Source organism: Dipteris shenzhenensis, chromosome 11, assembly GCF_047967505.1.
Source record: "Dipteris shenzhenensis isolate YYH24624 ecotype China chromosome 11, Dip_SZ_1.0, whole genome shotgun sequence".
Classification (NCBI taxonomy): Eukaryota; Viridiplantae; Streptophyta; class Polypodiopsida; order Gleicheniales; family Dipteridaceae; genus Dipteris; species Dipteris shenzhenensis.
The window spans coordinates 27,953,351-27,980,588 of NC_141606.1; the positions used below are offsets into that span (position 1 = coordinate 27,953,351).

The 27,238-nt window shown below is 46.0% G+C and overlaps 1 protein-coding gene across 1 annotated transcript in view; it reads right to left on the reverse strand.

Moving 5' to 3' along the window:
- Window positions 1-22,688, reverse strand: part of LOC147896856 (SCY1-like protein 2 A) — a 49,866-nt gene extending 27,178 nt beyond the window's left edge. The window contains exons 1-7 of the mRNA XM_087381060.1: window positions 22,567-22,688; window positions 17,757-17,818; window positions 9,546-9,632; window positions 9,167-9,253; window positions 8,968-9,081; window positions 8,520-8,648; window positions 8,308-8,370 (exon numbers count right to left, since the gene is read on the reverse strand). Coding sequence (XP_087237186.1) covers window positions 8,308-8,370; window positions 8,520-8,648; window positions 8,968-9,081; window positions 9,167-9,253; window positions 9,546-9,632; window positions 17,757-17,818; window positions 22,567-22,678 — 654 coding nt within the window. The 5' untranslated portion in view covers window positions 22,679-22,688. The remainder of the gene's footprint in view (window positions 1-8,307; window positions 8,371-8,519; window positions 8,649-8,967; window positions 9,082-9,166; window positions 9,254-9,545; window positions 9,633-17,756; window positions 17,819-22,566) is intronic.
- Window positions 22,689-27,238: the final 4,550 nt, after the last annotated feature.

Below are 27,238 nucleotides of genomic sequence, written 5' to 3' on the forward strand. Positions count from 1 at the left end.
CTCTAGGACAAGGCGCTTGTGGGCAGAATTGTGGACCTCACGCCTCCACGGAGACAGGTGCAGGAGTGGATCCAAGCGAGCTTGGCATTAGAGGGCGACCACATCCAGGAGGTCACCATCTATGGACGAGGCGTTTTCCTCATCCAGCTGAGCTCCCCTGATACCACCTCGCCACTTTTGGAGCAAAGCCCCATACTCCTTGGCCCGCACCTTGTCTACCTCTTTCCTTGGTATCATGGGTTCACAGTGGAGGACATGGATACGACACACCATGTTCCACGGTTTTCGGTTACACTCCGCTTCCCAGGGCTCCCCAAGGAGTATCGAGCCATCCTCCCTTCCATCGGGCATTTGGCACAGCGCTCGAGTCCCTGCCAGAGACGGCCGCCTCCATTCTAGCAGATGATGGAGTCCCCAGAATCAGACTGGTGGTGGAGAGCCCAGAGTCCCTTCCAGAGCTAATCCTTCTCGAGACCTTGGAAGGGGGCACACTTCGCCAGAGGGTGGAGATCTCCAGGTTACCAGGCCAGTGTCTTCGATGCAGACAGATGGGTCACCTCGCCAGAGATTGCCCCCGTGGCCTCCCTCGTGCGTCCCCCCCCACAGAGTAGGCAGAGTCGGCAGGCCCGAGTTCAGCGCCCTCTCAGGCAGGAGCAACAGGAGTCTCAGACCCCATGGGTTACCCCCTCGAAAGGGAGCTGGACACAGGTTAAAAAGAAAAAGAAATCAAGCAAGCAAGCCCGTAAATGCCGCAGACAGAAGGCCAACCGCAGGGAGAGGGACAGGGTTGACCGAGAGGCCTCGAAAGAGGAACAACAGGAGCCACCTCCCCCAGCAGCAAAGGCCACTGTCCCAGAAGCCGCAGACGCTAGCCCGACGAGGACCGTGGAGGAGCTGATCCAGAGCCCCGACGAGCCTGATCAGCAGGGGGGGCCTATGGTTGCCCTTTTCCCTCCTCCCCCCCCCTCCCCCTCCTCCTCTTCACTTCCCGGGTTCCCCCGCCCCCCCCCCCTACAACCCACTCTCACCACCCGCCCCCTGCCCTCCGTCCCCCGCGTCCCTACCTCTCACTCTCCCGCCGCCCCCCTCTCCGCTTTAGTAGCACCTTCTTCCGCTTCGACACCCCTGCCATCAGGCAAGGGAACGACGACACCTCCTTCTGCTTCCTCGTCGCAGTAGCAAGTCCGCTCAAAGAGGGATCCTGAGGGATGAGGCTTGTCTTCCCGGCCAGCAGCTCCCAACTTCCAACCTCGGCATCCCTTACCGCCGGACTTTTGGAGGTTAGGACCCTGGAACTATTTGGATATCCGGACTCATACCCTCTACCATTGGAGGTCACGCTCATGGTCCTTCAGCCCCAAAAGGGGTTTTTGATCAGTGCAGTGGGATCTATAACATTGAATCCCCCCAATGAGAGTCCATGAAACATCTCTTGCGATCAACAGAAACCATTAAAAGATTCCTATTATCCATGCCTATCAGATTTACATGGCAAACTCTAGGAGGGTACATCATTTTTAGACTACGGTCTTTGGATTTAGACTTGAAATCATGAATAAGTGCTTTGCCTCCCTGTAAACTGCCCACTTGCCATTCTTCCTGGCCTCTCACTTCATCAAGCTCCGTATTTTGTATGAGTTGGCTGTAAGCTCCTTTACTTTCCATATCCTAGTATCTTTGAGTTTGAGAACCCTTATCTTCTCCTCTTGGGCCTTCAAATCTTGGCTGAGAGTTCGTCTTTGCTACGCACCAGCTTACTCCCATGGCCAAATCAATATCTGCTGGCATTGCCTCCTAAATGCACTGCAAAGGCAAAGTAAAAGTCTCCTTCAAAAACTTCAATATTCTCTTCTTTGTCCTTGTGTTCTTGTATCTTGATGTTCATCTCTCCTCCTATCTTATCCGTCTTCGAGATAGGAGGAGATGAGTTGTGGTAAGCCTAAAGGGGTTTCTCAATACCTCCTCTTATACCTCATCCCTACCCCTGCCATCCAAATGGCTTATCAATGACTCCACCTTTAAAAGTATCGTTTTCAGTTCCGTGACTTCTTGTTGTAATTTAAAAATCTGCATATTCATTGGATATGTTTTGCAGAATGGTGTAGGCATAGGTGCTGATGTAACAAATTCATATGATCTCAGCTATGTGCCTAGACTAGCCAGCTATTTGTACAGTGATCCTTCTGTGCTGGTTGCAAGCATCATAATAGTGAAAACCTTCTTCTTGGAGCGTGCCATGTTTCCATCTTGTTGGCTGTTCGTTTTGCTTGTCTCATTGTTAACCGAAACAACAAAAAAACTTGCTAAGACAACAAAAAAACACAATGTCATTATAAAGCATGGGGAGACTTAAATGTAACAAAGAAGAACCTAGAAGTGCAGTACCATAAGAATCACTCCACCAAGTAGAGACAACCCAACTCTAAGAAATAGGGGAAATGCCAGTGTAGTGTGACAGACGATCTCTCCTCTCAAGGGCATCTAGGTGTCATGTATTGTCAATGAAACTGATCCTGGGGAGGGGAGGGCCGTGTAAAGCAAGATATAATGAATTCAGTGAAGACAGAACAAATCTATCAGAGCACACGAGCATCTCATGTCTGGCTCTATCTATGTGGATTGGAAACAATAAAGCTTGCCGCTTGTGTTGGATAAAACGATACTAAAATTATGGATAGGCCTAATCCTTCATGGAGAGACACTAACTGCAATTTGGGTGTGTCAATGACATTTTTCATGGTTTTTGGTACTGCTATAATTGCTCATCTCACTTACAGTAGAGATGAGTTGTGGTAAGCCTAAAGGGGTTTCTCAATACCTCCTCTAATACCTCATCCCTACCCCTGCCATCCAAATGGCTTATCAATGACTCCACCTTTAAAAGTATCGTTTTCAGTTCCTTGACTTCTTGTTGTAATTTAAAAATCTGCATATTCATTGGATATGTTTTGCAGAATGGTGTAGGCATAGGTGCTGATGTAACAAATTCATATGATCTCAGCTATGTGCCTAGACTAGCCAGCTATTTGTACAGTGATCCTTCTGTGCTGGTTGCAAGCATCATAATAGTGAAAACCTTCTTCTTGGAGCGTGCCATGTTTCCATCTTGTTGGCTGTTCGTTTTCCTTGTCTCACAAAAAAACTTGCTAAGACAACAAAAAAACACAATGTCATTATAAAGCATGGGGAGACTTAAATGTAACAAAGAAGAACCTAGAAGTGCAGTACCATAAGAATCACTCCACCAAGTAGAGACAACCCAACTCTAAGAAATAGGGGAAATGCCAGTGTAGTGTGACAGACGATCTCTCCTCTCAAGGGCATCTAGGTGTCATGTATTGTCAATGAAACTGATCCTGGGGAGGGGAGGGCCGTGTAAAGCAAGATATAATGAATTCAGTGAAGACAGAACAAATCTATCAGAGCACACGAGCATCTCATGTCTGGCTCTATCTATGTGGATTGGAAACAATAAAGCTTGTCGCTTGTGTTGGATAAAACGATACTAAAATTATGGATAGGCCTAATCCTTCATGGAGAGACACTAACTGCAATTTGGGTGTGTCAATGACATTTTTCATGGTTTTTGGTACTGCTATAATTGCTCATCTCACTTACAGTAGAGATGAGTTGTGGTAAGCCTAAAGGGGTTTCTCAATACCTCCTCTAATACCTCATCCCTACCCCTGCCATCCAAATGGCTTATCAATGACTCCACCTTTAAAAGTATCGTTTTCAGTTCCTTGACTTCTTGTTGTAATTTAAAAATCTGCATATTCATTGGATATGTTTTGCAGAATGGTGTAGGCATAGGTGCTGATATAACAAATTCATATGATCTCAGCTATGTGCCTAGACTAGCCAGCTATTTGTACAGTGATCCTTCTGTGCTGGTTGCAAGCATCATAATAGTGAAAACCTTCTTCTTGGAGCGTGCCATGTTTCCATCTTGTTGGCTGTTCGTTTTGCTTGTCTCATTGTTAACCGAAACAACAAAAAAACTTGCTAAGACAACAAAAAAACACAATGTCATTATAAAGCATGGGGAGACTTACATGTAACAAAGAAGAACCTAGAAGTGCAGTACCATAAGAATCACTCCACCAAGTAGAGACAACCCAACTCTAAGAAATAGGGGAAATGCCAGTGTAGTGTGACAGACGATCTCTCCTCTCAAGGGCATCTAGGTGTCACGTATTGTAAATGAAACTGATCCTGGGGAGGGGAGGGCCGTGTAAAGCAAGATATAATGAATTCAGTGAAGACAGAACAAATCTATCAGAGCACACGAGCATCTCATGTCTGGCTCTATCTATGTGGATTGGAAACAATAAAGCTTGTCGCTTGTGTTGGATAAAACGATACTAAAATTATGGATAGGCCTAATCCTTCATGGAGAGACACTAACTGCAATTTGGGTGTGTCGATGACATTTTTCATGGTTTTTGGTACTGCTATAATTGCTCATCTCACTTACAGTAGAGATGAGTTGTGGTAAGCCTAAAGGGGTTTCTCAATACCTCCTCTAATACCTCATCCCTACCCCTGCCATCCAAATGGCTTATCAATGACTCCACCTTTAAAAGTATCGTTTTCAGTTCCTTGACTTCTTGTTGTAATTTAAAAATCTGCATATTCATTGGATATGTTTTGCAGAATGGTGTAGGCATAGGTGCTGATGTAACAAATTCATATGATCTCAGCTATGTGCCTAGACTAGCCAGCTATTTGTACAGTGATCCTTCTGTGCTGGTTGCAAGCATCATAATAGTGAAAACCTTCTTCTTGGAGCGTGCCATGTTTCCATCTTGTTGGCTGTTCGTTTTCCTTGTCTCACAAAAAAACTTGCTAAGACAACAAAAAAATACAATGTCATTATAAAGCATGGGGAGACTTAAATGTAACAAAGAAGAACCTAGAAGTGCAGTACCATAAGAATCACTCCACCAAGTAGAGACAACCCAACTCTAAGAAATAGGGGAAATGCCAGTGTAGTGTGACAGACGATCTCTCCTCTCAAAGGCATCTAGGTGTCATGTATTGTCAATGAAACTGATCCTGGGGAGGGGAGGGCCGTGTAAAGCAAGATATAATGAATTCACTGAAGACATAACAAATCTATCAGAGCACACGAGCATCTCATGTCTGGCTCTATCTATGTGGATTGGAAACAATAAAGCTTGTCGCTTGTGTTGGATAAAACGATACTAAAATTATGGATAGGCCTAATCCTTCATGGAGAGACACTAACTGCAATTTGGGTGTGTCAATGACATTTTTCATGGTTTTTGGTACTGCTATAATTGCTCATCTCACTTACAGTAGAGATGAGTTGTGGTAAGCCTAAAGGGGTTTCTCAATACCTCCTCTAATACCTCATCCCTACCCCTGCCATCCAAATGGCTTATCAATGACTCCACCTTTAAAAGTATCGTTTTCAGTTCCCTGACTTCTTGTTGTAATTTAAAAATCTGCATATTCATTGGATATGTTTTGCAGAATGGTGTAGGCATAGGTGCTGATGTAACAAATTCATATGATCTCAGCTATGTGCCTAGACTAGCCAGCTATTTGTACAGTGATCCTTCTGTGCTGGTTGCAAGCATCATAATAGTGAAAACCTTCTTCTTGGAGCGTGCCATGTTTCCATCTTGTTGGCTGTTCGTTTTGCTTGTCTCATTGTTAACCGAAACAACAAAAAAACTTGCTAAGACAACAAAAAAACACAATGTCATTATAAAGCATGGGGAGACTTAAATGTAACAAAGAAGAACCTAGAAGTGCAGTACCATAAGAATCACTCCACCAAGTAGAGACAACCCAACTCTAAGAAATAGGGGAAATGCCAGTGTAGTGTGACAGACGATCTCTCCTCTCAAGGGCATCTAGGTGTCATGTATTGTCAATGAAACTGATCCTGGGGAGGGGAGGGCCGTGTAAAGCAAGATATAATGAATTCAGTGAAGACAGAACAAATCTATCAGAGCACACGAGCATCTCATGTCTGGCTCTATCTATGTGGATTGGAAACAATAAAGCTTGTCGCTTGTGTTGGATAAAACGATACTAAAATTATGGATAGGCCTAATCCTTCATGGAGAGACACTAACTGCAAATTGGGTGTGTCAATGACATTTTTCATGGTTTTTGGTACTGCTATAATTGCTCATCTCACTTACAGTAGAGATGAGTTGTGGTAAGCCTAAAGGGGTTTCTCAATACCTCCTCTAATACCTCATCCCTACCCCTGCCATCCAAATGGCTTATCAATGACTCCACCTTTAAAAGTATCGTTTTCAGTTCCTTGACTTCTTGTTGTAATTTAAAAATCTGCATATTCATTGGATATGTTTTGCAGAATGGTGTAGGCATAGGTGCTGATGTAACAAATTCATATGATCTCAGCTATGTGCCTAGACTAGCCAGCTATTTGTACAGTGATCCTTCTGTGCTGGTTGCAAGCATCATAATAGTGAAAACCTTCTTCTTGGAGCGTGCCATGTTTCCATCTTGTTGGCTGTTCGTTTTGCTTGTCTCATTGTTAACCGAAACAACAAAAAAACTTGCTAAGACAACAAAAAAACACAATGTCATTATAAAGCATGGGGAGACTTAAATGTAACAAAGAAGAACCTAGAAGTGCAGTACCATAAGAATCACTCCACCAAGTAGAGACAACCCAACTCTAAGAAATAGGGGAAATGCCAGTGTAGTGTGACAGACGATCTCTCCTCTCAAGGGCATCTAGGTGTCACGTATTGTCAATGAAACTGATCCTGGGGAGGGGAGGGCCGTGTAAAGCAAGATATAATGAATTCAGTGAAGACAGAACAAATCTATCAGAGCACACGAGCATCTCATGTCTAGCTCTATCTATGTGGATTGGAAACAATAAAGCTTGTCGCTTGTGTTGGATAAAACGATACTAAAATTATGGATAGGCCTAATCCTTCATGGAGAGACACTAACTGCAATTTGGGTGTGTCAATGACATTTTTCATGGTTTTTGGTACTGCTATAATTGCTCATCTCACTTACAGTAGAGATGAGTTGTGGTAAGCCTAAAGGGGTTTCTCAATACCTCCTCTAATACCTCATCCCTACCCCTGCCATCCAAATGGCTTATCAATGACTCCACCTTTAAAAGTATCATTTGCAGTTCCTTAACTTCTTGTTGTAATTTAAAAATCTGCATATTCATTGGATATGTTTTGCAGAATGGTGTAGGCATAGGTGCTGATGTAACAAATTCATATGATCTCAGCTATGTGCCTAGACTAGCCAGCTATTTGTACAGTGATCCTTCTGTGCTGGTTGCAAGCATCATAATAGTGAAAACCTTCTTCTTGGAGCGTGCCATGTTTCCATCTTGTTGGCTGTTCGTTTTGCTTGTCTCATTGTTAACCGAAACAACAAAAAAACTTGCTAAGACAACAAAAAAACACAATGTCATTATAAAGCATGGGGAGACTTAAATGTAACAAAGAAGAACCTAGAAGTGCAGTACCATAAGAATCACTCCACCAAGTAGAGACAACCCAACTCTAAGAAATAGGGGAAATGCCAGTGTAGTGTGACAGACGATCTCTCCTCTCAAGGGCATCTAGGTGTCATGTATTGTCAATGAAACTGATCCTGGGGAGGGGAGGGCCGTGTAAAGCAAGATATAATGAATTCAGTGAAGACAGAACAAATCTATCAGAGCACACGAGCATCTCATGTCTGGCTCTATCTATGTGGATTGGAAACAATAAAGCTTGTCGCTTGTGTTGGATAAAACGATACTAAAATTATGGATAGGCCTAATCCTTCATGGAGAGACACTAACTGCAATTTGGGTGTGTCAATGACATTTTTCATGGTTTTTGGTACTGCTATAATTGCTCATCACAATCAGATGAGGATTAATGCCATGCATTTTTTATTAAACTAATGCAAGACTACTTAATTTCAACATAGGATATACATTTCAGCCAAATTCACTCTTTTCTAGCCACCGGCGTATCAATTGAGCCTCTATTATATGCTGTATCATTCATGTTATCTTGCTGGGCAAATCATATGGTTTCTTAGTCATTTAATTCGCTTTGAAAAATTTGTCTCCCCATTCACACGATAAAAAGGATCTATTTTGCACAAAAAAGTGCTTCATGGTAATGTGCATATTGCATCAAGATGCAAGAAGTATACAGCTTACTAGGGGAGGCTGTGCTTTGAAGCAACGATTAAATCTTTCAAGATAGTTATTATTAAGTACAGATTTTCTTAAAGCTTTATATTTCATCCTTGAATTATGGTTTCACTTACCGCGGCAACTGTAGTTTTCAGAGCAAGGTTATGTAGACGAGGTAATATAGCCTGCCTTACAACCTGCAAATAAGTAAGCATTCAAAAAAGAGCTAGAAAAAAAAAAAAATTTGTTGTCCAGCAGCACAATGCATTAAAGGTCTCACAGATGCAAAAGTACAAAACATGCTATGCATATGCTGTATGCTTGACTAGCAGATAGAACATGAAACCTGGAAATCCAATTGCTTTGCTACTGTTAAAGTGCAACGTAAAACTTCCTCCTGCATCCGTGCGTCCATATCATCATACGCGCGAACAAGCATTGGAACTACATTGGCTACCAGCTGATCTGGACTCACCTGCAGACACAATAGCTCTTTAAGTTTTCATATGAGCTTATTAAAAAAGGGCACGAGGATTGGCGAGGAACCATACAAATTCTTCCAAACTTTGACGCTGTCAATTTGTGAAACACACATGTCACTCCCCTCTAGACACTAAAATGAGATTGAGAGAAACGTTGAAATGTAATCAAACGTGTTTGAGTCCTTGATGACTTAAGTAATCACCACACATCTTACGCATGTCTAAGCAGCACTTGCAAGTAAAACTTCAGAATTTGAAAAATGCTAGGAGCCGTTAGAAAAGCGGAAAACAGGTCAACAATATTCTAGGTACCTTATTGATGAGCAATGCAGCATGTTTTAAAAGTAGCAAAAGGCTATCTCCTGTGGCAGAACTCAAAACAGGGACAAGTGCAGGAAAGGTGGATGACTGAAAATCAGACTTTTCCTGCAAAAGGTAGTAAACGATCAATATTGAGGAAATCGCTACACTTTCATACTGTGAATCTTTGAGAGATGCAAAGTTTCCATACCTGTGCCTCTGCAATAGTCAGCACCATTGGTAAGACCATTGGTTGCATAACAACATTCCGAAGTTCAGCACACAGGGGTGGCAAGACCTACTTGATGACAGCAGAAATCACAATCAACAGCCAAGACAAGTTTATCATGCTAGAGTTCATCAGAATATGCATACTGCAAATGGCATGTATCTTCCTAAATAAAGGATATAAGATTTTAAGACAGTCACATCATAGACCTCTCCCCTCTACTTACCAATGGTGTCAAAAGGGTCTGTTAAGACTGGCGGTCATAGGGGTGCTAAATAAATCAGTGTTTCTTCAAGCAGCCGATAAAAGCAACACAAATATTTGATGCAGGAAACCAATTGCCATAAATGCCGCACTTTACCTTGTATCGAAGCACACGAGCATCAAAATTTTTCCACATTTCTGCCAATGCTTTCAGAAAGTCTGATTTCTGCATGTTGTCTCTTTCCTGGAAGAACCACACTCTGATAGTTAATCTTACCTTCATATATATACTTAAGGAGCCTGAAAAAAATTCAGGCTCTTAAATTGCCATGTCTGTAAATTGCAAACATTTACGGCCACTCAAGCATAGTATAGAACATAGTATAAATATATGCTCTCACACATACAAATCCACACACCCACACATACTCGAGCATCCATTTATAAAAGGTCTTCGTACCGGATTCTATCAGCACTCCAGACATGAAGGGCACACTTGAGCTTGGCAAAGGCTAGCACTAAAGGAGAAGGCTAATAAAACAATAGTCACATTCTCTTCATTCAAGCTACCATCACTTATGAGGCCTGAACATCCCCTAGAGGAATTAGCCTAACCTTCACTAACTTGGCCCAATGTTGGCCTTCACTACATTCAGACGGGTATAGGGTGGGTAGAGAAAATCATGAGCACCATTAGGGTCATATAGGGTTGTATGTTATCACTTTGTTTAGCCTTACATAGACGAGCTTGAGACTTTCATTCGAACGCTAGGGGAGGTGCATTGCTCTGTTACTGGCTCCTTGATTCAGCTCCTCCTGTATGCAAACGATATGGTTCTACTCTCATCCGGCTCCAACAACACATACCCCACATCCTGGAAGCATCTAATGAGGCGAGCTCTTAGTGATGTGTCAAAAGCCTTGCGCAACTCCACAAGGGAGTAATAAGCCCTCTATCTCTGTGCTCAGACCTCCTCAGTGACAACTCTGAGTGTATGTAATCTAGAGTCATGCAAACAGCCCGGAATCCTGCCTTTCCCTATGTCATGAGTCCCTGGAGCTTTGCAAACCAGCTAACCTCTATGTCAAGCACTGATGCATAAATCTTGGACATGACATGCACAACCATAATGGTCCTATAGTTTTTTAAGCTCATGGTATTCTCTGCCTTGTGGAATGGGAGCGGTGGCAGTAAGGGTCCACGTGTGAGGAAAATAAGTGCAAGCCGTTTCATTAAAAAGCTTTGCTAAGAGAGACGCCGTAGTATTTATTCCATATGCAATGAATACAAACCTAGTCCCTCATGATCTTTCACTCACCATTGTGGAGCTTCAAAGCTGCGTGTTTTTTTTCAGAAAAAAAAAGCTTTCTATTATGCTTGAAAACAAAAAAACCATACAAGTCAGCTGTCCCGAAGGCGCCGACCCAAAAGAGAAACACTCAAGCCTGGTGCAAGCCAGCCTGCATCCCAGAAACCCAGCTCAATGCCTAGGGTACTCTAGGGCAAGGGTTAGCAACCGCCGGGGGGGGGGGGGGGGGGGGGGTCTATACAACCAATGAATCCTTGACGGCATGACAATGTAGAAAACCCTACAGGCCATGCCTGGCAGAAACGCTCCTGCCTTTCGACGGTTGCTCTAGAGTCGGATGCATCGCGCTCCCAGATGGCATGCAAAGTGTAGATGATATCCTACCAAATAGAACCAGAGTGGCCGCCGATGGAACGCGACGACCTCCCATCACGAGGTTGCAGCATGCAACCCAGATGTTCCACACCATAATGCTCGCCACCACTGTCTCCCACACCCCATCCTTGGGAGTCGAGGGAGGACCGTGTCGGGAGGGAGGAGCCGCCTCATGCATCTCGATCCGATGAATGCTCCGTGTGTATCATGTGGAAGGAGAGACCTCATCAATGTGGAAGGCACAACCCCCTCCATCAAACAAGCCGCAGAAAGTCTCGATGAATACTATTCGTACGGGCCACAATCCAAAGGGAGCCTAGCCAAATACTCTACGCGCTCTAGCAGCTCCAAAGGCAGTGTGGGAATCATCTCCAAGACACCCTCCGTGCAACTATGACCGCCCATCCACCCTCATCTGCTCTAAGCAAGGGCCTATAGGCAATCCCCCGTGGTGAGCAGTGAACCACAAGAAATACGAGATCTTTGAGATTGAAGGCTGGACCACAATTGTGTCCAAAACCGAGATCGGACCTCTTGAGATACCTGATGCTCCCCCCAATACCTGAGCTTTGAAACCAGCTAACCTCTATGTCAAGCACTGTGTTCCTTGTGCCGTCCGAACCGGCCCAGAGGAAGTTGCACACCAGGCATTTGAGTTGTCCATGCACCCATATGAAAACGCCATAGGAAGTGATGTACCAAGCCGTGCCTAAAAGAACCTAGTTGGCCACAAGAACCCTTCTTGCTTCAGAGAGTTTCGCCAAGCTCCAATATAGAAGCTTCCACCATACGCTCTCCGAAACCGGTGCAATCTATTTCTCCCTTGTAATGTTGATCCCTACCTGACAACGCAAATATCACGTCGTCCGCTCCCATGGGATCCATTGAAAACCAAAAGCTGCACCCCAATCTTGAACCTCCTGCACCTCCTCCATCCCTCTGACGAAGCCGATCGATTTGGTCCAGTTGATCCGAGCCCCAAAGGCCTCACAATAGATGGCCAAAGCTCCTCTGCCTGCTTCTAAGCTCGATGCTAACCCCTCCACATAGTGTGCCCTGTCATCAGCGGACTCTAAATCCAAGAGCTCCTCCTCCTGCTGGATCGGAGGTCTCATCCCTCTCAATCGTGCAGCCTGGGATCATAGGAAACAACCAAGCACCTCGGCTACCAAGAGGAAGAGGAAGGGGGCAAGGGGACAGCCCTGTTGTACCAAACCACAAAGAGAGAAAGCCTTGCCAGTGTGGCCACCAATGAGCATCTGGCTAGAGCTCCCTGCATATAGTACTGAAGTCCCCCAGCTCCACCGATTTGAGAAACTCAATTGGCGCATAGTGCCCTCTAGAAAGGACCACTCCACCCTACCATAAGCCTTCTTAGAATCTAGAGAAGGCTGGCTAGGGGCTGTGACTCCTCCCTGGCCCAATCTATGGCCTCCCAAAAGATGAAGATATTGTCCAGGATGCTACGTTCCTGAACAAAGCATGTCTCAATATCACGGATGATGTCAGAGATATGAGAACGCAACAACAAGTTCAAGACCTTGGCTAAGATCAAGCATATCCAACCCCGGCTCAGAGAGTGAGGGGTGAGCTGGAGTCGAAGATCTCCTAACAGGCCTACCTCAACGGGGTGACAATAGGCTCCCAAAAACTCGAAAGAAGACGAGAGTCAAACCGTCCTCCCCAGGGCACTTCTGGGGAGGGGAAGGGGGAGGGGGAGGGGCTTAAGGGCCTCCCACAGCTCCTCATCCGTGAACGTTGTCTCTAATTGTCTACTCACACTCATCGGACCACTAAAGGAACTTGGTCCCAGATTGCCTCCCTAGCTAAGAGGACCGAGGGCGTCTCCACCTCTAACTGGAACAACTGTAGGTAGAAATCCGTGGTCATCTCAAGGATATCATGTGGGTCTGAGTGCATCCATCCATGCTCATCCCACAATCTTTGGAGCCGAGTCCCTGCTGGTCGAGGCCCCGCGGTCTGGAAGAATTGTCTAGGTATCCTATCCCCCTAGTGAACCCACCTGATGTGAGAGGAATGGTACAACTCTACTCTGCAGACCTGTGTGGCCTGAAGCTCCAACCTCGTACTCTCGTAGCGATCGCTAAGCCACTAAAAGCCTAGATCCTGCTCTCTTAGTCTCTCAACGGAAGCTAAGTTTCGTCGCAGGGCTCCTACTCCTAAAGAGCATGCCTATGTCTAAGGGTCTGTGATTGTAACTTTGTGCTACTTCTCTGAATCGCATCAGCCACCCAAGCAGCCCAACCCTCACTAGCCCCTCCTTCTGGCCGCTACTAGATCTCTACAACTTCCTGTTGCACCTCCTCGTCCTGAAGGAGCTCATATGGGATGCAAACCCCCCTTTGGGAGACCTCTACAGTGCTGATCTAAGTGCAGAACCGCAGGGGAGTGGCCCAATAAAGTGGTGCCTTCCAGGATCCCTGTAAAGCCTCCTCTATGCAACGCCCCGTCCCCAACATAGAAGCAGTCCAAGTGCTCCAACAGCCCATCATGTCTCCTCTATCCAAAGGAAAAGAGGAGGCTTCCAAGTGAACTCCGCCTCCCTCCACGGGTCTCCACCACTGACTGCGAAGATGAACTGCTCATAGATGCTCCTCTCTGCTGCCGGCATCTCTAAGTAAGAAGCACCTCCTTGCTTGTCCTCGGCGAACTCTAGATTGTTGCAATCACCCCCAACAATCCAAGAGTCTACATCCGGGAGGCACTCCGTCAAGCATCTCCAAAGGGCTAGTCGATGCTATCTGTAGGCTAGTGTGTAGACGTTGTGTAGACGTTCAAGATCCCAATCCAGGACTCATCCATGCGGAGGCCCATCCAAACTACTCGACCCGTGATAAGTTCCCCCTAATCATACACCTCGGGAGCTACTGCCTGGAACGCCGAAATATAGACACCTCTGTTGCGGTCTACTGCGGGAGACCACACCTCTGGGCCTCTCTCCATAAGCAAGTGATAACGGCAGCTCATATCTTCTGCTGAAAACATATGCTCCTGAACCAAAATGAAATCCACTGCTCGTCCCACCACTGCCCTCTGCAACTCCTTCCGGAGTAACAAGTATTGCGGTTGGCTCCCCACACACAGACGAGCCTTGTTCACTATGTCATCTTCCCCATGAGCTGGACCATGGTCACCTGGAATGTGCACAGTTTCCATGATCAGACCAGGAGTAGTTCATATTTGTGTGTTTGCGCACTAGGGGCATGACTGGTCCAATGCCCACCTTCCGTGCCCATTGCATCATGAAGGAAATATCTAGCCCAAACTTGTGGGCACACAGCTAAAGCGTCCAATAGGTCGGATGTGTGATCTCCACCTCTGAGGCAGATCACGGCTATTGCCAAGCCCTCTCCTGGCCACGATGTGGAAAAGCCAAGCTGATAAATGGCAGAGTCCCCATGGTTGAGCCACGAGTCGGATCACCTGTGGGCCCATCCATTCCTCCATTATGCGGTATATCTGCTCACTCACCATATAGTCAAACAGAGACAGGTCCATTGTTCCTCTCCAGTGGAGGTGAAGTGAACTCCCCAGAATGGACAGGTATGAGAGCCAAGCACACTGATAGAGCCCCCTTTGAGGGACTATAGAATCAGCACGGTCATCTCCAGTGATAGAGGATACGTGTCGGGACCTCAAGATAGTACCACGGTCCCAGTCTACAGAACTCCCTTGGGCCTCAGCAAAGGTGGTCCAAGGCACGGTCTCCAATCCAATGGCTGAAAGAAGTGGCCACCCGTTCCGTGCGTGGTTGAAGAGGTTGCGTCCTCGGTGGATCTGGTCAGCTGCTAGGGGTGGGGAGTCTCTGCCTGAGGGGGCAGGGTGGGGAGGGAGGCCTCGGATTTACTCCCGCTCGTAGGCTCAAGGGCAAGCTTCTTGACTTGGAGGAGCTGGGGGCCGAGGAGGCGGAGGAGGGGGGAGGGGCTGCTGTAGCAAAAGGGGGAGCGGGAGGGGGTGGGGAAGGGGAGAGGGAAAGGCTAGCAATGGCGGATGCTACAGCGGGAGGTGCGGACGGAGGGATTGAGGGGTGTGAGGGCAGGAGAGGAGTGGACGGAGGGGAAAGAACAGGCGGGGGAGGACGGCTAGCCGAGAAGAGACTGTCACTGAACCTAAGGCAACTCCAGTGTCCCTCTGTTGCACCGGCGGCTGTGGTCAGAGGGCCTCTACCTCGGGTGGTGTGGGGGTAGATGGGACAGCTAACACAGGAACCTTGGAGGATCTCGCATCCTGCCGCTGTCCTTGTGTATGTATGCCCTGGGCACCAGTCCCCTATGGGTCCTCCGGAAGGTTGAAGAAAGTCTCATCCTCTAATGTCTGAGGGCGTGCACAAGGGGCACACCCTACGCCTGGGAAGCAGCCTTACTCTCTGCCCGCACCTTCTCCTTCGCCTTTGCCTTTCTTCTGCGGTTCCGTTCGCCTTTGCCTTTCTTCTGCGGTTCCGTTCAACCTACTTTCTTCGTTTTTTCTTTCTCTTCCTAGCTTTGGTCCCCTTCCCTTCAGCTTGGGGAAAGGAGGAAGGAAGCGAGGGAAGAGAGAGGGCCAAAAGGGCTGGAAAGCTAGAGGTCTCATTCCAAAATGCCTGAACGCTTCGAATGGCACCTTACGTTAAAGTGTGCGAACCGAATTATATGCTCTCACACATACAAATTGACACACCAACACATACTTGAGCATCCATTTATAAAAAGGTCTTTGTACAAAATTTCTATCAGCACTCCAAAGGTGAAGGGCAGAGTCACCTATGCATGAACATGCACATGCACACACATGCGCGCGTACATGGAAGCACGTGCAAGCAAGGACACACACAAAGGTATATGCATACATGTATGCATGCACCGTTGTATGTGTGCACATGCATGTAGGTGTGTATGCGTGCACCAATGTTGCCCGTTTTGTGCTTTTCGTAAATCCAATAAAAAGTGAATGTGAAAGCCCTTTCTATTGTGCCCACCTTCTTTCGAACGCCTCTTTTGTATTGGCCACCCATAGACCACCATCAATCACCATTCTAGCATTCATAGCATAGCTCAAGAGCTCTTCATGTATGGCATCGCATACACCACACCCCCCAATAAAGGAAGATACGCTCATATTGGCAAATGAAATGTGGAAAAAGAGGTAACAAGATTCTAAAACATTGGACCATCCAACCGAACAAAGTATCACAACCTAGATCTTTGAGAAAAGGAGTACAAGATCACTCCCATAATCTCTGCACAGTACACACCCATGGACTTACAGAGGATAATAGAGTACCAAAGCGCTATATAAGGGCACTTCATTTACAAGGCACACACTGAGTTCAATCACCAGACCTTAGACTAGGAGGTAACATGTTATCCAACAATGTTTATGCATATCATTACTCCATAAGGAGAAGGAAATGTGACATATCTTTGCTAGAGTGACAATCTATATGCTTCTACTTTCAAGGTGTGAAGGCCAAACCCCTTATCTAAATTTACTTCACCACTAAGCACTATGCCATATTCATGCTTCTTCATAAATGCATAGGACTTGCTACTAGATAGAGTGTCGGCCGGTGATTTTGGTGCTGACTGGCCTATCCACAATTTTGAGACATTCTTGTTGAAAAATGAACCCACTTGAGGCAAATGAGTAACAGTATGTGAAATCTTGCATAGCCTACATTCAAAAAAGCAAGCCACGCCCAGTATGGGTATGGCAGCTCTAGATCGAGCCCCCACCAGTTTATGGAGTTATAGCGTGGTGAGTTGGAGGCCTAGGGATCGAAGGCAAGTCTCGCATGCCTGGTTCTGTCAAGGTCCTGGTATCTTCTCCTCTCTCTGAGTTTCATTTGGTTCAGAGGGTCCACACTTGAGGTGGTGCCGAATAAATAAGGTGGGGGGAAAGAGTTCTTAATGAGATGTTTGGTGGGTGTAAGTGCCTACACAGCAAAGCCGGCTCTCAAAACAAAACAAAAACACGAACGAAGGTAGCCAATGCAAAGGATGCCACATACATTGTAAACGAAGTGCAAAATCGAAGCATATAAACACCCACAAGTTCGTTCTAAAAAAAGAGCCCATGAAAAGAGGAAGGCAGGCTCACCTTGTTAATAAAACTACTTGTCTTGGGTAAGGAGATGTTCCTATCATGCTGCTAGATGGGCAGGCTCCATGAATAGGCTCCATCTCTCAGTCAATGCAATTGTCAAGCAAATGTCGAGGGGCAGTTTTATTGCAACAAGTGAACCATACAAGATCTATAACAAGAAGAACAAGGTGATGGCCAAGCTCATCAAACACATGCAGCTGTATAACCTAAATGCATCACAAGTAAAGCACCATACACTCGAATCTTTGGTACATCATACTCTTCACATAAAAAAACTAAAATCTTGAATATCAGCAGTTCATGCTATTTATAAAACATGACATGGTAGCCAGCCTCTACGTTTGCGAAGCTTGCTTATTTGGGGATTTCGCACAATGCTATTTCTGAAGAGCACAACCTACAAAGCTCACTTTCAATGTTCATCATCACGTGTTATAGATTCTCCGTAGTAAGTATGATTAACTTACAAAGCATTTTACCCCCACATCCAGCTAACAACCCACTCTAAATAGGATGTACTCTTTTTCCATTATTTGTGCTTAAATGTACTAAATTGCTATGAGAGAGAAAACAAGGCATACAAGCATGTGGTCCAAGAATCGAATAGCTCGCAGCCGCGTATCATCTCGAAAAAATGGAGAAGCTGCATATAGCATCAACATGTTATGAAATAGACATGTATAATGACCATAACATAGACCTAGACTAAAAGAAGATTAACAAAAAACACATTATAGATATGCAATTCCAGTCTAAAGCAAGATCTGAGTTCTGTTTTCACACATTAGCATTATCAGTCATTGTACCATTAACAGAAATGCATATCTACAATACATCCCGTCAATCCTACAGTCAAAGTAAAACTATTATTCAATCATATTTACAAACCCTTGCGCCTAGCTTTTCAGCTGTAAATGCTGGCTTTTACCAACACAGGCTCTGAAATAACACAGCACCAATGCCCAAAATCTCAACTCAAGTCTAACTGACTGCATTCACCATAAGGGTACTCTTGTTGCACCTATTTTAATGCATATTGTCATAAATAATTTGGTTTCTGGCAATTTGTAATGGATTAATCGGGTGATACAATGGTATCCTGGCTAAGCAACAGGCTTCCCAACAGTCCATAGTATCCAGGTGTGGTATTGACTACTCAAGGAACTAAGACTACACGCATTCATATGCCTCCTTGGAATGTCAGAATCCGCGCAGGAGTCAGGCTTCCACTACAATAGCCAATACAAACTCCCAACATAGCCGTACAGGCTTATCAAAAGGACGTGGGCAGTAAAGACCAACTACAGCATTCCAAGCCCGACAAAAACTATAATAAACTAAAAGGCCATTCTGTGTATATGTTAGGACAGCCAGCAAGAAGCAAATATACAATATGGTGACACCTTTCTCCGCCTCCCTGTGGTTGTTGGAAGCCATCGCTACACATGGAAAGTCACAGGTTGGCCCTTATTACTCTGATACGGATTGCTTCCCAACAAAGCCATGGCAAATTGTTTTGTCAATGTTTACAAATTACTGAATTCAATGCTGGAAGGAAACAAGACGAATTGTGTCACACAGAGTGAAAGACGCATAGAGATCAATCTGAAAGGAAGAGGTCACCTAGCTGTGGATAGTTTTACACAAAGTTTACACACTCAAATCACGTACAAGGCCACACAGTTCTTTTTCTGTTCGAATGCCTTCTTTACGCAGGATTTCATTATTATACCTTTGTACACCTGTGTCAAGTGCACCCCTGCCATGCCGTGTTTGAAAATCCAGTGGGGGCATGCAAGACCATCTACTGCAATGCGAAAGCATACTGTATGTGTGTACATAGATGTATGCAAATAGAGAACTGAAGTGCCAAGGAAACGTGAGAACTTTACTGTACACATGCTTTATTTATGATTTACAAATGCTGGCAAACATGCCTAAATGATTAACTGTATATGATTGCAAGACTGGACATACAAATCAATGTATCATGCTGTTGCTATCTGCTGTAAAACTAAGCTGGAAACTCCCCTATCTGATGCAGAAAATTGTATGCTGAACGAGGAAGGACGATGATGGGTTGCTTTTGCTGTGTTCATGGCTGCGGGATATGCTGTATCTGATGTGCCTTGCTGCTGTCTGTGAATTAATGCTGCTGCAGGCTGAGATGGATGAAGACTGAATGCCCAAAATGGGGGGGCTGAGGCCCCTTATATAGGGCCTGGTCAGCTGACTGTGTCAACCGACCAGCCGACCTGTGTGGTCAGCCAACTGGATGGCTGATTGGCCCTTTTCTGGCCCTACTTTTAGCCTTCCAGTTGCCCTTCTCTGGCATGTTCACATGGCCCCGTGTGGCCTCCATTTCATGCTCTTTCTTGATGTCATTTTCCATTTTCTGGCCGCAGCAGCATCAGTTCACAGACAGTGGAAAGCACATCAGCTTGAGCATATCTCGCAGCCATGGATGCAGCAAAAGCAGCCCATCATCGTCCTCCCTCAGTCGTCTAGTTCAGCATACAGTTTTCCACATCAGACGGTCATGTTGCCAGCTCAGTTTTATGGCAGTATAGCAGCAGCATGATACATTGATTTGCATCCAGTTTCGTAGTCATGTACAGTCAGTCATTTAGACATTTTTGCCAGCATTTGTAAATCATAAATAAAGCACGTGGACAGTAAAGATCTCATGTGTCCTTGGTGCTTGAGCTCTATGTACACACATACAGTACGCTTCCGCACAGCTCACTAGATAGTACCGCATGCCCCATTGGATTTTTGAACACGGCACAGCAGTAAGTCCCCGCATGTTACATTGGTATAAGGTTCCTGTACATCTGAAGAAGGTTCGAGGGAGTCCTGGCAGTTACAATGAGACTTGAGCATTCTTCACGGATCTCGAATTCTACAACAATCACAAGGGGGATGCAGTTGGCAACGGAGGGAGCATGGCCGGGATATTTTCCAAAGTCGTATTTTGTCCCTACGAGGGACTAGTGGTAGCACTGTATTCCATTAGCCTCTCCCTCCCTCCCTCCATCGCACATCGTATCGGCTCCTGTCTTCACCCGTGTGAATTTTTGTTAAGAGGCAAAATAAGGTGAAATTTTTTCTATGGTGGTTATTATCGAAGCAGTTGATGGGTCTAATTGTCACCCACCATGGCCCATCCAATATTGCATCCCTCATGCAAGCGTTCAAGGAGCCTAATCAGCTCCATAAGCAAAATCCCCTCCTTTCGAAGCAGATCCAGATCCATATCTAGCACAATCAATTCCATCATCCACTCAAGAGTCTTCCATCTCATAGCACAGTTCAATGGCCTAGCCTATACCAATTCATAGATTGTGGAGCCTCTTGGGTCTCCCACCCAAGGGGATCTTGCTATTTCTACACTTGCTCTCAAGGGTCTTCCATCCCCTAGGAGATAGAACTCTCCCCTAGGCATCACTACGAACTCACAGTGAGCAAGTTACAATGATAATGAGGACTGGGAAATGTGGGCTAAGTGGCAAGTCAATGTGGGTCGAGGGGCGGGCTTAGGGGGCGGGAAAGCAGGCAAGCAGGACGGGTGAGAGTTGTGGTAAGGGGAAGTGGGGCAAACAAGCAGAGGGGGTAGGGGGCAGAAGTGAGGGGAGAAGGGGAGGGGAGCTAAGGCGTGAGGGGAAGATCAGGCAAGGTGGGGGGAGCAGGGCAAGTATGATAGGGGACGCAGTTGAGCAAGGCTGGGGAGTGCAGCGAGTAGGATGGGGGCAGCAAGGGCAAGCACGGCAAGAGGGAGCAAAATTGGTGAGGCAGGGGGAGCAAGGAGAACACAGCGAGCACGAAGGGGGGGAGAGTTCTTTCTAAAGGGAAGCGAAGAGAGGGACGAGGGTAGGCAGGCAGGAGGGAGGAAGGGGACTTATTAACATCTTTTAATAACCAAAATAGGATATGAAGACCTACAAGTAGATGTCGCAAGTTGAGAAAATTCAGCACATAGCTTGTAGAAATCTACCATCCGCAATATAGTAAAGATTACACGCCAACTCACGATGCATCTGGGAATAACCACATTGCATAGCGCTTGAACAATTTCCATCTTGCCATAACGTCGCTGCCTGAGTAACCAAGGTACAACACACACTTAACATTGGTGATGTACAATCATTGCCCCAAGGAGCAAAATTTTGCATGGCCCATGTCCCAAGGGGCAAGTGTACATGTAGTCTATCCTAAAGAGGATGAAGTACCACTCTCACAAGGACTAATTATTCTAACCATTTCTATCATTCTAACCAAGGCATTTATATTCTAAGATGAAAATGTCTACCAAAGAGCCATCTCTCATTTCGCTTCATTTCATTTACCCCAAACTAAATCCCCCTAAAGTCCCTACATATAGTCAAAACTATGGGCGTGCACAAATGTGGGGCCTTATCCCTCCGCTAATTTCCACCCATAGGCATCCTAAAATTGGCATGGGCATTGCTATTTTCCAAATATAGGAAAACAACGGGTAGTATAAGGAGAGCTAAGGCTTCCGTACAAAGTTCGGTGACTACACCTTCTTCTAGGAGCAAAAATGAAATCAATTCAAAGCATGCTTCTTCATGAAAAGCCAATCTTCAATAGCCACATCGTAAAGAAACAACAATGGAAAAGAAATCAATAACCCTTTAAGAGCTGCTTGATAAAGCAATGCAACCAAACTACGGGGGATGGTTGAATACTTTATCAGCATGTTTTTCATTGAAGTTTTCTTAGTGGCGAGGGGAGATCCTAGCCAAGAATTGCATTGAGACAGCCACAAAACAAGTAAATTTTCTATCACCTCTAATGGTTTATAAAATACAAGCCTAAAAGTGGTGGTAACTTTTTGGGAGGTGAATAAAGAATATGTGTTGACTATTTTTGACAAGAAGCTTGGAGGATGTAAAGATGAATGGGAATATCAAGTCAAGGTCAAAATTTATCAATTTTCCTGATATATTTTAGCTAACATCTTGTTCCATATGCTTCAAGGAGAGCCATTCCCCTTTTCCTTTTAAGAATGAGATTTTGAGTAATAGCAAGCCACAAGAAAAATATCACTTGCAATTATATTTAAGACAACTTTTGGATATTGATCCAAGAGAACTAACCATAAACAGCATCCAATAGGAGCACACAACAAGAATTGATCCATGATTATCATGCGGACATCTTTGAAACTATTTTCTTTTCTTTAAAAAGTAACTTGCCCCCACAAAACAATATTAAACATGCTAAAATATGTGACTGGAGTGCTGTTGACATGAGCACATGGAGTGCTGTTGACATGAGCACATCAATTGGTTGATAAGTGTGATATAACTTGCAATTCAGAGCGAGGCAATGCAGCATTGCAAGGACAAGGTGAAACTATGCACTAACCGGTAAAATCCAAGGCACTTGGCCGAAAGAGTTCATCCAAGCTCAGCATCCGTTGCAAATCGTTCACTAACTCTGGCGGTACATCCCAAATATTTTCATTTTTCAAGTACATAACCTTACTGGTGTACTGCCATCCAAACACCGCATGGTGCTATTAAAACAAGGACACATTTTGGCTTTCATTTCAAAGCTCTAGACAACAAATTTGCAAGCATGACAGAAAAGAAACCATGTTGGCCTTGTAATCATTTGTTAGATGCTACCTTCCTATGAATAACACAGCCAATTTCAGCAATTAAAAATTCTTTGAAACAAAATCCCAAACATTAAAGCAAAAGAAAGGAGGAAGACAAGAGAGATTAACTGATTGAAATTTTTAATCATCCACAAAGAGATATACAGTCATAGGATTGAGATTGTGATAATAAAGCAACTTCAGCCACAAACCCCACACAAATCCTTACTCCCATGACCGGAAGGATTCGAAACCAAGGTACACGATACAAAGAAAAGTTAGATATACATCACCACCCTTGCGCATGCAACCTTTCTCTTCCATGCAAGCTCTTCCTCTAACCTCGCAGCCGTGCCCCCTTGGACAATTTTGCTCTCCAATGCTCCAAGTCTATTTCTGTTTGCAGTCAGGACCATTGATTCCTACCAATGGATCCATTCTACACACATTGTATCCTTTCATGTGTGCCATGAGCACGTAGGTTTTCTAGGTAATGCAACGTTCAAATGTCTTAGCTATCACTTTGTATCTTCTTATGTTGGAAATAAAAGTATAAACACACCAACTATATTGGGTGGAGGATGTGGGCCTCGACTTGATGTACTATCTTGTTTTTAAACCCTATATACTATGGTTCATGTGTGTTTATGTTTGCTTTATACAAACTTCCTTTCAAATTGCTGAAGGCAAGGCTCTCAACTTTGTTTCATAAGTCAAAATTTACCATAGTGATAACATGGGACCTAAAGTGCTAACACCTCGCCTTTGGCAATGGCACCAAAGCATAACTACACTCTCCTTATCCACAATTGAGCTTTGAACTGAGCCTTAGGTGAGCCTAGTATTTCCCTTGTGCCTGTATTGTACTTGCTTTCATTAATACTCTCAATTACACTTTGGTGAAACTATTTGTGTGAGCCTTGTGTGAATTCTGTATGACTCATCAAAAATCAAAGCATCAAATTAGACTCATAAAAATCCATATCGGAGCCATCAACCAGCTTAACACTAGTCTTAGATGACAATCGCTTTTGCAGAAATAGTCACTTTTGTGATCCATACGTACCCTACATCTCTGATACACACCCTGGTATGACTATTTAGACACAAATGACATTTTCAGTAGATATGGAATTCTTCCGCACGCTTTTGAGGTCACAAATGTGATTGACATTGGGCTGAGGCCAGTAGAGGAAAGACCAGCCACGTCACATTGTAAAAGAAGCTTACTCAAACAAAAGTTGAAGCTCAGCAACCTCTTGTTGAGAAAACAATGTATGGAGATAAGAATGCCACAAAGAAAATCACCACACAAGACGACACCGAAGATCACAAATCTTTAACACTTATAGGCAATATAGAGCTTCAAACTCTTGTTGAGAAAACAATGTATGGAGATAAGAATGCCACAAAGAAAAGAGAGATCACCACACAAGACGACACCGAAGATCACAAATCTTTGACACTTATAGGCAATATATGTAAATAATAATACTAATAACAAAGAGATGAGTGTGTGTTCTACAGAAAATTACACATTCATGAAATGCTTTAAGAAGAAACTAGAAAGTAGAAAAAAAGGATCAACAGGTAACCATAGATAGTGTGAAGAGAGAGGGTGAAGAAGAGGAGACACCATGAGTCTTCACTTTCCTCTTCCTGCAACTCTTCATTAATGTTAGCACCATGGGAAGATCTAGCTTGGGGAGAAACATGTAAGTATCTTTTTTGCCGAAAAAACAGTGCTAATTATATTACTTCGAGAACAAGATACAAAAGGTCAGCTTGTAGCTGACGGGCTGCGTTCACAAATCGGACACAGCCCTAAAAGGTAACAGAATAAATCATACTCACGGAGGGATAAGACGAGTGTGAATGAACAGCCATCGGGGTGGTAAGTAGTGCCACCGAAGGCCCTGCGAAGTCTGCTCAAAGAAGAGGCCCTGTGTGTCCCAAGCCCGGAGGAAGCGTCTCCGCTTCTCCTGACCGGCCCGGGAATCTCCTTGAATCTGGTCCCACTGGCCTCTGAGGGTATGAATAATCTCGCTCCAAATCTCCGTCATGATCTGGGCAGTCGATAAGGAGGTGCCACCGAGGATCTGCGCGCAGCGCGAGGTCCAGATGTGCCACCCTGCAATGCTGCTAATAATCTCCCAGACTGGCTGTCTCTCCCGAACTCCTGTATCAGCCTCTGCTAGGTGCTGCGGGATACCCTCAAGCGGCCCCCATGTCCCCTGTGTGATAAGGAAAGTGGGGTCCTGCTGGCATGCCTCGAATAAGTGATGAAGACCAGGTGCGGTGCTGCACCAACAGAACGCGCCCCAAGTGATCAATCCTAGCTCTGGTGCTGCGCGAGTAAGAATCCCGAAAGTCCACCTCCACACTTCCTGGGCGCGAGTGCAGCTCCACAGGCAGTGTTTTGGTGACTCCTCATCCTCATGGCAAATCTGGCAGCATCCGTCCTGGCCTATCTGCCGCAACCAGCTCCCCACTGGAAGACCTTTGTGGGCAAGAAGCCACAGGAAGTATGAGATCTTCCGCGGCCGCCAGCTCTCCCATAAGGCCTTCCAGAATGCCTGCAAAAAGAACCTGGAAATACCCTGTGCATACCAGCTGGGCCGCTGGGTGGGGGGACGGCTCTGCATCCTCCCAAGAACTCCTGCCCAGAGTCGTGCTGTAGGCGAAGAAGGAAGTCGGCCCCTGTCCTGTCACAATCTCTGGCCACCACCACTCTCCTGGGTCCCAATCAAGCTCTGACAAGGCCCGCCCCTCCCAGAGCCAGAGACGCCAAAGCTGCATCTGGTCCTGCTCGATGCTAGGATCGGTACGCCAGACCTTCCCCAAAAGGCCTACGACCCGAACCCTCTGCCATGGGAGTAGGGGGTCGCTGAGCGCATCCTCTCTCCTGAGTCGTCCATCCCCAACAACCGCGAAGAAGGAGATAGAGGAGTCATCCATACGTCCTGCGATCACCAGTGGGATGCCACGGGGGGTGAACTGTCCCAGCCAACGGGCGTCACCAGGCATGAGGGCCTGAGGCTCAGGTGAAACCAACCAATCAGCTCGGATCGCGCCGTCGATCTCCGTGCGTCTCGCCTGGGCTCCACGTGCACCTCCAGCTGCGTCTGCAAGATCAGCCGTCTCCAGATATCTGTACGTATCCCTCCAAACTCGAAGGGACCGGGCTGGCCCCCTCATCCAGCCATCCCACCTGATATGTGATCTCTCCCCCAACTGAAGGCCCTCGGCATCTCTTACCTGACCGTTCCAGATAAGCGGCTGGCGATCGATCTCCTCCTGACAGCTAGGAGGGGACTGAATGAGACTGAGGCGGAGCCGCCTCCAAACCATGAGGAGGCTACGAACGAGTGGGGAACGGGGCTGAGTGAGCGGGGCGGAAGTGAAGATCCACCTGAGGGACGGTAGCCACTCTCCACCTCGACGCGGGACACAAGAACCGGCTCCCTGCTGAAATAACATCTTCCACGTCTGCCCCCCCGGGGTCAAACCGCGGATGACAAGCTTGCCTAACAAGGCCTGACTCTGAAGCTCTGGATCGATGACCCCAGGCCACCCTCAGCCTGCGGAAGAATGACTGTCTGCCAAGCAACCCTGGCTCTGGTATCTCTGAGACCATCCTCCCCGGACCAAAGGAAGTTCCGAACCAGTCTCCTGAGCTGTGCCACGCTGGATCTCGAGAAACACCAGCAGGAAGCCACATACCAAGCCGTGGCTAGGAGGACCTGGTTAACTACCAGGGCACGACCTGCAAGGGAAAGCTTAGCAGTGCTCCAGAAAGCCAGCTTCCGTCGGATGGAGTCTAGCACCGGGAGAAACTGCTGAGCTGGCGTGATGTCTAGGCCAACCTGAAAACCAAGGTATCTAGCTGTCTGTCCCCGTGGAATCCATCTGAAACCCAAAAACCTCCCCCACTGAGAACACGCCCCGGGGTCTGTGAGAAAACCAACTGATTTGTTCCAATTGATTTTCGCACCAGCGGCCGAGCAGAAGACCTCCAGGGCCATCCGCACTCTCTAGCATCCTCTCATCGTCCTGGACATACAGGGCTGTATCATCTGCGTACTCCGAGTCCAAAAGCTCCGTGTCCTCTCGGAGTGGAAGGCGAACACCCCTGTACCCTGTAGACCTCGCCCGAAGGTAGTAAGTCATAGCCTCGGCGAAGAAGAGAAACAGGTAAGGAGCAAGGGGGCAGCCCTGACGCACTGATCTCTCCAAGCTAAAGCGCTCACCCATCCTGCCTCCAATGATGACCCTGCTAGAAGTTGTCCTGTACAAAGTTGAGATACCCTGAATCCAACCTGCTGGGAAACCTAGCCGCTCCAGAGTCCCCTCCAAAAAGGACCAGTCCACTCGATCGTAGGCCTTCTCAAAGTCGAGAAGTAGAATGGCAAGGTGTGATCCGCTGTGCTGAGCCCA